Below are 10,410 nucleotides of genomic sequence, written 5' to 3' on the forward strand. Positions count from 1 at the left end.
AGCTGCTTCGGAGGGCTCRCGCGGGTAAAGAGCTGCCGAAAGGCAAGCGAACGCTCAACGCCCGGCTACGTCCCGCTTCGTTTGGTTACGTCCGGCTCGCGGGACCTGCAGCGGCACCGCGCGGGCACCTCTYGCTCGCGGCTCTCGCGAGCTGCGGTCGGGGCTGCGGCTGAGCCCGGCACGAGGGCGCGGGAACCGCGGGACCTCGGCAAAGCCCAGCGGACGCCCTCGCACCGGCTGCAGCGCCGGGATGCCAAACGGATTAAAATAAAAATCATTCCATCATGAAAGCCTTGTTTTTCCTTTTTTTTTTTTGGGGGGGGGGTTAAATAAAGCCCCCGCCTAAATTTCTGCACACATTCACCGTCCTCCTCGGTCCGGGTGGGCGCAGGCTTTGCAGCAACAGTGCAGCAGAGCTGCCCTTGCCTTTACAGCTGGGAAGTTCCCGCTGGCGAGCAGAGGCAAGGGCAATATCCAACGTCCCGGGAGAAGGTTCGCCGGCGTCTCTCCACCCGCCGACCCGCTCTGCACCGAGGCCCCCGCGCACGGCTCCCTCCTCGACCCCTTCACCGAAGGCCGTGGACAACCCCCCTCCCACCCCGACTAAGAAGGTCAAAACATCACATCTTTGCTACGGATTTATTCCCRTGTGAATTAATGAAACGGCACGCACAATTCCAGAAAAAAAAATCTTTTATAGGCCCATAATCCTTCTTTCACAGTACAACGCAACAGGAAGGGATTTAGTCAGTGTAAACAGAAGGTCCAACAGTGATCACCAGCTATCACAGATCAGCTGCACAAACACCACAGCTACAGAGTTAATGCCGATACCGCACAGGTTGACAGTATTAGTACAAACCGTAACTTTACCTACAATGCTTTTTCATGTGCAAAAAAACATGTAAATTCAATTTACAGGAGAAGGGCACCTTCTCTAGAGCTTCAGGTGAGCTATGAACTACCTGCTTGGCGCTGCCTCATCTGCTTGGCAAAAGGTCTCAACGATCTGGTTCTCCAAGGTGCCGCGTACCCTTAGTGCTTGGTGCAATCACGCAAGCGATGACACCCGGATTTACYGCTCCTGACTCCTGGAGAGGTTTCAGGCAGCACAAAACATGAGGGCTCGAGGCCCCGGGCAGCAGCAGGGGGGCCAGGACCCTTGGGAGGGACCCGGCGGCCCCACCACACGCTCGCAGCAGCAGCGGATCCCAGCAGCCGCCGTGCTCCGCACCCCCGGCTGTACCACCCTGAATTTTTATTTTTTGTAAATTGAATTCGTAGACTATACAGAAAAAAAAAAAACAGATGTAGAAGCGATGCAGTAAACTTAAAGTCAACATGTACCAWTTTTTTTTTTCTTTTTTAAACACACAAAGTTAAGTTACAGACATTATATAAAATGCACACTTCATGGAAATCCTGCATGGCAGGAAACAAAGAGGCTAGCGCTAATCCAACAGCTACGTTAACAGCTAGAACTGCCATATACCGGTGCAAGAAGAGTCTATGCCTAAATACAACCAGAGCGTGCCCCCCTTCGCAAGGAGCCCTATGGCAACGCCTATATAGTTTGTTCAGAAGGAAAAAGAAAAAAAAAAAGAAAGAAAAAAAGTACTTTTTGGGGATAAACTGCCAAAACAATTAGTTTCACTTCAGTACATTTAAGGCAATGTTACTTAGACCTGAGAAAATGAAAAACAAAAGTTTAAATTTAATTTCTCAACTATAAAAACACATGTAAAATTTCGGTATTTCCTGTCTCCTCCAACTCTCAGGTAGTGCTGGGGACAAGAGCCGGAGGGAAACCGCTCGGAGGGCCGGGTCTGATCCCGAGGGATGCTCCAAGGGAAGCCGGGAGTGCTCGGCCTCACCTTGCTCTCGTTGCACAAATTCTCCTTTTAGCACAGAGCGGGCGAACTCCAGAGCAGGCTTGCAGCACTCCCGTAACCCTGCAAGTTTTGTACGGCAAGGCTGCAGCTAAAACAGGCAATAAAATTGCATACGGTAAATTTCTGTGTTTTCCCCTTCTCGGGGCAGGGGGGGAAGAAGATGTCAGGGTCAACAAATTTCACTGCACCTTTAGCCATTTCCGTAACTACGGAGTAAATCCTGTAACACTAGTGCGAAATCGCAAATTGTTCTGTGCTCTGCCTTGGGAAAACAACAAAACACACAAGCAAACCCCCCCCCCAAAAAAAAATAAAATAAAATAAACAGACCAACTCGCAAAGGTTGCTCAGTAAATGGAAAGCGACGTGGGAGAGAGCAGGATTACAGACACGCGGCATGCGAAGGCGCTGTTAAACGAAGTGCAACGGTCAGGGCTGCGCGGGGGGCTCGGCCCCGAGCCCTAACGCTCGCGCCGCCGGGACGGGATCGCCCCTTTGCGCCCAGCGCGCGCGCAGGCTCGGCCTCCCGCCCTCCCGCTTCCCCGGGCTCCGCTCCAAGCGGCCGCAAAGCCGGAATCGCCGCGCGCTGGCTCGGGCGGAGGAGACAGGTCGCTTCAGGTAAGAAGCTCTTCCCCCGTTGCCTCGAGCCCTCCGCCGGGACGAGCGTCCCTGCGCAGGTTCCCGCAAAGCGGAGGAGGTTATTGCTGGCCGCCGCCCGCAAGACAGGCCGCAGGCAGACATTTCGCTGACGTTTTAATGTGACTATCCAAAGGCCAGAGACAAAATTCCCTATCTGAATAGAAAGCAAATCACATCGTTCGYCACCGCTTGCCTACCCTGCTCTCCCAGGTACAGAGGACGAACAGGGAGTCAGCTCCTTTACTTACCCAGCTGGAGCCTAAACCCTTCATCAAATCACACCATAAAAGAAGCTCACTGTGTGCAAAAGATCCTTACGCTAAAACAGTTCCACCCTACACAGTGCAGTCAACACAGTTTTTAACTTAAATTTGCAGCTTGTTCTTTACAAGTGCTTGGCAGAGAATATTTATATTCTTCTGACACCATATAAATAATATTTATACAGCTTAGACATTTTGAGACATGCATTAGACTTTAGGTAGTACATATTTCTTGATCATATATGCAAATATTACTGTCAATTAACCGAGCAACCTTATGCTGGACCATGCCTTGCGCTATCCAGGACGTTTGACGGTGGCTCCGAGTCGTCCATGGGAAGAACCAGGCGCGTTCCCCGGATTACAAGTTCATGGTCCCCAAAAGCAAGCTCCCGATCCAGCGCATCCTCGGAGCTGTTTCCTACGAACCGCCGCGAGGCGCCACTGGACACGACCGAATCGGTGTTCACGGTGGAATCCCCGTACGTCAGGCTGATGTCCCCGTCGTTCAAAATGAGGTCGGAGTCGTCGTCCTTCAGCTGCTCCTGATTCTGGGTAACGGACAGAAAGGAAGCGTTGGTTAGCTCTTCCTGGACGGGGACGACTGGAATCGCCCGGCCGCAGCCGACGAGCCCAAATCCCGGGCTCTCCCTCGCGGTAATCGCAACCAGACGTGCCGCAAATCATCTTTGAGTCTAGCAGACTTGCRTAACACATCAACTTCTCTGCAGGCTATTTAGAAAGGTCTTCTTGACTCTCTTTTCTGACGCTATATTCAGATATATGATGAACGCAGTTTTGACTGGCTTTAACTGGACTAAAAACTCCCGTGACTACAGGACCCGCATGAGAAACCCGCCACAGCCATCYCTCTGTGCAGGAGCTCGACGCGGATGCTTTGCAAGCGGGACACGGTAGCTCCTGCTACGGAGAGCTCCCGCTGCGTGGGGCTGCCTGGCACGGTGATCCCTCAGCGCTGCCAGCTCCYGCTCCGCTATCCGCACAGCCCCGGGAGACCAAGCCCAGCCAGCAAACCCGGCCCTTTGGATGCATTTTGCATCCAAAGGCTACGGAGAGACGTAAACGTCTCAAACTCCACCAAGACCGGGACAGAAAGGACCCGCGAGGCGGCACCGGACTCACCTCGTAGGCCTGCGGACTTGTCAGGCACCTGGCAACAGGCCCGCAGCACGCCGGGAGCGTGGTCGTGAGCGGAGGCCCGCTGTGCGTCAGCAGAGGCTTCAGATAGCTACGGGGTCGGTTAAGGAAGAGGCAGGAACACGGCGACGTCGGCACGTCCACCATCCCAGTTTCCGGAGACATCTCCTACCACCTCCAGCCTGCAAGAGCCCGGCCGCGACCGAGCGGTCACCGCTAGCCGCGGACGCGAGAAGGCGCGAAGCAAGGCCCGAGAGCGCGACGGGGAAGCGAGCGCCGCCGCCTCTGCCGGGGAGCGCGCCGGGCGCGGGGGCACCGCACCGGCCGCCCGTCAAGGATACTTGTGGTCGAAGTTGTACCACATGCGGAAGAGCCAGGCGCTTTCCGCCTTCGTACTCCTCCTCTCGCTCTCCGGGACGCCCTGCGAGAGAGCAAAACGTTAAACGGGGGCAGGACGACGCACCGACCGCGCTCGGAGAACCGCGGCGCACCGCGTTGCCCCAGAGGGAACCTGCCTGCTGCCTTCCCCGGGGAAACCTTTGGACTGCCGGGAGCAATAAGGATGTTCGTACCCTGCTAGGCTAAAGGCCTTCCAGCACTAGATGCGTCGTGCATCAAGTGGCGTAGGGCCGCCTCGGGGAGGCAGCACCAAAGCAGGGCGAGCCCAGAGCGGCCGTTTTGCTGCCGCAGCCTTCCAGCTTCTGGCCCCAGCAGCTGCATCCAGACATCAGGTTTAATAGAGATTGACAGGTCCAACCTCCATCGATCTCGCCTGAGACATTACATGCAAATAATCCTGTGTCGTGGGGATTCCTCCCTTCCTTTGGGTTGGGGAAAAGGTATAAAACTGATTGGAGGTGACTGAATACTACATATTTTGTAAAAATTTGGCTTTTGGACTTACAGCTCTGGGCTGCCTCTAGCATTTGACACTTCCTCACCAGGAACTGAACAGCTCAGTAAACGGCTCCAAATTAAAACCACCCTCCAAGGGGCCGAGCTTGCACGGAAATCAGTGAGTCTCAGCCACAACACGACCGGGCTGCAAGCGCCGGGGCCGTCCTGCAGCCCAGACGGCTCTGGGCTACCAGGCAGCTCCCGCGCCGCGGTCCGTGTTTCTCACTGCGCCACGTAACTGCACACGGGGACAGGAGGGCAGAGCAGAAACTGCCTCTGGGTAAAAACGGGACCRAAGAGGCTACATAAAATGGATCAGTAAGTGGCATTTCTGTCCTGCATCGTGTACGGGGAGGAGGCAGAGAGCGGGCTTACGTGTTCTTAACACGCAAAGTGCAACCTCAGGGGCAGGAAGGCTCCAGTGATAACCCTGAATCCTCCATTCACATTCATTTTGATTTCCATTTCAGGGACACATCACGTTTTCTTGCTTCCATGTTTATACTAAGAAAGCAAAACCTGATGTATCRGGGCAGTAGTCTGGACTGACTGAACAGTGCGGTGTTATTTCCACCGTCTTTCAAGCCGAATAAAAGGAGGCCTCAGTCGCAGCTACAGAGGGCACAGAAAAATCGTTCGTGCCGACTGCAAACTCTTTCACCAAGGGAGCTAAGAACCCTGCTACAGCTGGGAGGGAGAYGAGCACAGAGGAGCATTCACACGACCTCAGCTGCGCTCTCCGCACCCAAGAGCGCAGCGCCAGCTCCCCTCCAGAGAGCACCCGAGGGCTGGGGACTCACCACGTTTTCCTGATCTGCATCCACACCAACTCTGAGGAGGAGAAAACAAGGACACGGTGAGGACATGCGCTCCCGCACGGACACGTACCACCACGGCAAGGCGGTTGGTGTTAGGGCAAGCCGAGTCCTTTTGCTGGTTTCCCCTCGCAGGAGGGCAGAGGCGGCTAGCACGCCAAGGCCGCGGGGAAGCGCGCTGCCGCAGCAGGGCCAGGAGGCACGATGCCGAGGCGACGAGGAACRGCCAGCGCCCCCGTTTCGGGGCGCRAGGCAGGCAGCACCGCGCCGGCACCGCTGCACTCACCGGATATTGAGGCACGACAGCATGGCCGTGGTGCCCCCGCCGAAAACCCACACCGTGAAGAAGACGATGAGGAGCGTGGTGCTGAACATCATCTGCCGGGCGTAGGTGGCCGTGTCGCGGATGGCCAAGGCRAACGCCATGGCTCCTCGCAGCCCTGCGTGGGGACGGCACCGGCGGAGGAGCTCGGTTAGCCTGCGGGGCAGGTGACCACCTCCCGCGTCCGGGCCACGCGCGGGGACCTCCCGACCTGGACATACCCAACGCTGCCCAGCCTCCCCGGCCCCACGCGCCTGGCTCAGCTCTGTTCATCCAGCAGGACGTTCACCATCAGAGCTTACAGCGTTTTAACAGGGATGCTTTAAGCTTATGTTGTGAAGTTCGGTGTTACCACCACCATTTTCCAACTAAACATGCCCAGGGAGACCAACTCTCCTTCCCACTCCCCTGCTCCACTGTTCACTCAAGCGCACGGCCAGAAGATACCATAATTATGTCTCCAACCTGGGGCACTAACAGTGGTGAACCAAAAGGAGCCCTCCCCTGCCCAGCCTCTTCTCCAGACTTTTCCCACGAGAGGTCTAAAGTTGGAGAAGGAATACCCCCGTAGACCGAGGGGGGTGAGGAAGTGCACATGGGCCACGCATTTGGAGACAAGGATGTGYTAACATACCGGCAAACATCATCATGTGCTGCAAATTTGTTCCAATCTTATTTCTTCTCCCCAGATTCAGTAAAAATGACAACGGGTATATATTGGCAGCTCTTCCTAGGAAGATAGCAAGCTACATTTGCACATGTTAAGGAAACTGCTCTTCCTATGTCTCCCCTTGTATCCCACCATAGCGCGCACGGCCAACCCCTACTGTGCAGCAGAAACGTTGAGGAGCTTCAGAAACACGTTGGTCCTTCCAATGCAGAGAAAAGAGCCCAGCTCCGAGCGCTACTGCCTCACCGAAGCGACACCCACACTGCAACGCAGGAACATCACACCGAGAAAAGCACAAAGACGCAGGGTGAAACAACAGGTTAGGCAACACGGAGGGGAGAGAAACCACCGCTTCCCRCTCTGCGCTCTCCCCTGCTGTGCTCATTTTCCACCACAAGAATTATTTGCCCTTTGCGAAGCTCAGGTTTTCACAGCTAGCAAGACCTCTCTGACATTTCCCGGCACACCACCCTTTGCAGCTAGGTTTGAAGCTTTAAGGCAAATCCAATTCCCAAAGATTATTCAGCAAAATGAGAATAGCAGGCACGTAGGAAAAAAAAATCTAATATTCTGTTTTCATAGCCGGGGAGATACAAGAATCACCAGCCCCTTCATATTGCTTTTATCTTTGAAGCTGAGTCTTTTAATACCAGCACCCAGATGGCAAAAAAATCTTGGAGCCAGAATTTAGTGCAGCCTAGAATAATACGTAAAGTGCTTCCAGCTTTTATGCTCTTTCCTGAAAATCATGAATTTGCATAAGAGGCGTATTTCATAATCTCTCTCATGAATGAGCTATTTCATCAGCGAGTTAGCCAGTTCCTACCGAAGAGGCACAGCACAAGATTTCAACCGAACTACCCAAGTGGCTTTTCCAGGCTCTGCGCTCCTTCCTACCTGCCCCGCAGCCCTGCAAAAGCCAATCCGGGAAATTCAGCAGACCCCACTGCAAGTCCCCGCACCAACACTGCCAAAGCTAACAACACGTTATTTATCAGTAAAAACCAGCTTCAGTGCAAGCAAAGGGTGAAAATACTTTCACACATCTGAACTGGCTTGGTACGAAGTGAATTCCTTCCTCTCTTCCCCGAGCCCCAGGTGCGTTAGCTTGCCCTCATCAGCATTAGCTTGCAGAAGGGGAAATCCTTTCTCACTACATCATTCAGAGGCTTCAGCACCGCAGCTTCAACAGTGCTCACTTGACAACAGCTTTTTTCAGGCTTAACCAAACGGGATGGTAGAGAAAAGAGGAAGCAAATGGCTTGCTACACCTGGAGGTCCCTCTTTGCAAAGCCACTACCGTCCTACCCTGCACTGCTCTGCAACGTGACAGAGCTCRGCGCCTCAGCCCCACGCTGGCATCGAACGCCGCATCCCCGCAGCAGCTGCTTCTAGCGCCCCAGGAAGCAGGCAACACAGAATAAAACAGAAAAACTGAGGAAAAAAAAAAAATCCGTCTTTTTAAAATAACCAGCGAAGCCACAAGGAGAAATCCCCGTACTTTTAAAAATAAAGCCAGATTGACTGAGAAAGAAAATAAAAAACCCATTTGAATTAAAAGCACTAACTAGGAATGAGGTATCTCTCCCTTTCTTTTCTTGTTTTATCAGATGGACTCCTGSAAAGGATACGAAAGCGCCCACCACAAAGGTAGGGTTAAAGACGTGGTTCTGGAAGGTGAACAGTGCAAGTCCCATGTAGGAGAAGATGAAGTTTTCTGCCAAGAAATTCAGAAGCTCGAACAACTGAAAGAGAAAAAGCAATTAAAAGCAAGTCAAACAGCACAGATTCAACAAGAAAAACATGATAGCCCATTCATCATGCAATAAATACTTCTGCAGAAGCAACTCTAATAAAATCCAGCTGTKTACAGACCGATGTACCTAATTCTGGCTAAAAGGAAAGAAAAAAATACGGAACTTGAAATTCAGAGAGGCTGAACAGGGCTGAGCCGCTCTCACCTGCTTGGTTCTGTGTTGGGACTCGGTAGATAAGTTGTTGTAGGTGTAATGGGCCTGAGTGATCCCGCAGAACAGCACGGCCACCACACCTGGGGAGCAGAGCGTCACGTTAGCCTCCGGCCACGGGAAGGGGCCGAGCTGCACGCGGGCACCGCGGGGCCTGAACGCAGCGCCCGCACAACCGCCAGCAACCGCGCTTGCGCCCGCYGCGGGCGTGCACCGGCGGCGACCGCGATACWCCGCCAGCACCGTCCCCGGGCCGCRCTGGAGCTTGCCTGTGAAGCCACACGCTTCGGCCAGCAGGAAGGTGCTCCAGGACATCAGGAAGAACAGGCCGGTCTCCAGCAACGGGAACTCCCGGAGTTTGGTGAACTTGGTGACGTTGCAGACTGTTAAGGACAACTTGGAGAGAAACCGCATGCTAAGAGGGTATCAACTCTAGTTCTACATCACTGCAACCCAATACCAAAACAAGCTGTGTCACTGCTTTTCGTCAATGTAGGCAAGAAAACCACAAAACCTTGGATCTGGGAGAAATGCAGTGCAGTAAAACGAGCTGCTGTTGTGTAAATACTTGGAAAAGCCAACGAAAAGGATATTAATGCTGTCACAACTCCAGTAGCTGCCCCCATCGCAAAAGATCCACTGAAAATCCCCAGGAAGATCCCAATAGACTTGAACATCGCCGTGACATCAAACGTGTGGCTGTTGTCACCCGCTGGCTGGTACGCAACAATCGACCTGAAAAGAGGGAGAGAAAAAAACACCCACAAGAACAAAAGGCTCAGCAGGTCCGAGGCGAGGGACGGCCCCGGCCCCGCTCCTCGGCCGGGCTGCGGCCCCCTGCGCTCGCGGCATGGGGAATTCAGCATCCGCCGTGGGATCTGCTCCAGGCGGTGTCCTGTGTCCCTCGCCACCCCTCCCAGGCAAGGCCCTGCACTTGCTCCTTCTAGATGTTAAAAAGCATCAGGCCAAGAATCATCTCTTGTGCAATYACCGGTTTGCTGGGTGACAACTCTTCAATTCTGATGGTATTTCGGGCGGCGGGTGGTGGCATCAGCCCTCTTTAAGGTCAGGTGCTTTGGGACCACAAAGCGTTAAAGCAGGAACCCTACAACTCTCTCCGTTGACGGGAATACCCCCACTCACCTTTATTGCATTTAACGTGTGCTACATTTATTTTGCACAGTTCTGAAGTGAAATATCACATGGTAATAAGGCGAATGGCACAGTGCCCGTTCCAGCAGCAGTGCTATCACCTTTATCAACTAAACTTTAACATAGCTTTTTTATGCAATGATAAATTAGTCAGCCGTGACGGCAGCCCATCAGYCCAGGCTGATTATATTTCTGACGTTTCTTACTTCTAACACTGGGTTAACCGAGCGTTGTACAAGCTGTTCCACCGTTTTACCTGCGAAGGGTGAGACACGGAAGAACCCGCGTTCATCTTCGAAGCCCCATTTCAGCACTGACTCACTATTAGCTTGCTCTGATGCAAACTTATGGAAAACATTAACTTCCCAGCTGGCACTCCCTGGCTGGCTCCACTAAAGCTCCTGGATGCGAACTTTCAGCGGCTGCCGCTTAACCTCCCACCGTACGCTGCAACGGAAAGTTACCGTCTGACACGGGCATCCTGCGGCTTTCGCCCCTATTTGCACACCAATACTCTCTGCAATCTGCCTGACAGGTCGACCATTTGCAACACGTCACTGCCCTTGCAAAGCTGCTCTGCTTTTAGTGCATTTCAACTCTTCTGCATTCGGTTTTGGTGTTTGTTTTTTTTTTTT

The 10,410-nt window shown here is 53.5% G+C and overlaps 1 protein-coding gene across 1 annotated transcript in view; it reads right to left on the reverse strand.

Annotated features, from left to right (window-relative positions):
* Nucleotides 1-625: 625 nt before the first annotated feature.
* The window catches only part of SLC9A6 (solute carrier family 9 member A6), a gene marked incomplete at its 5' end in the record, with an annotated part of 19,566 nt that continues 9,781 nt past the window's right edge, over nt 626-10,410 (reverse strand). Inside the window, 10 exons of the mRNA XM_085325522.1 lie at nt 626-3,345; nt 3,938-4,043; nt 4,294-4,373; nt 5,650-5,680; nt 5,951-6,104; nt 6,621-6,732; nt 8,288-8,401; nt 8,618-8,706; nt 8,893-8,998; nt 9,217-9,358. Coding sequence (XP_085181648.1) covers nt 3,070-3,345; nt 3,938-4,043; nt 4,294-4,373; nt 5,650-5,680; nt 5,951-6,104; nt 6,621-6,732; nt 8,288-8,401; nt 8,618-8,706; nt 8,893-8,998; nt 9,217-9,358 — 1,210 coding nt within the window. The remainder of the gene's footprint in view (nt 3,346-3,937; nt 4,044-4,293; nt 4,374-5,649; nt 5,681-5,950; nt 6,105-6,620; nt 6,733-8,287; nt 8,402-8,617; nt 8,707-8,892; nt 8,999-9,216; nt 9,359-10,410) is intronic.

The sequence above is a fragment of the Rhea americana genome, unplaced genomic scaffold (assembly GCF_003343005.1).
Source record: "Rhea americana isolate MKP2758 unplaced genomic scaffold, rheAme1 scaffold_98, whole genome shotgun sequence".
Classification (NCBI taxonomy): domain Eukaryota; kingdom Metazoa; phylum Chordata; class Aves; order Rheiformes; family Rheidae; genus Rhea; species Rhea americana.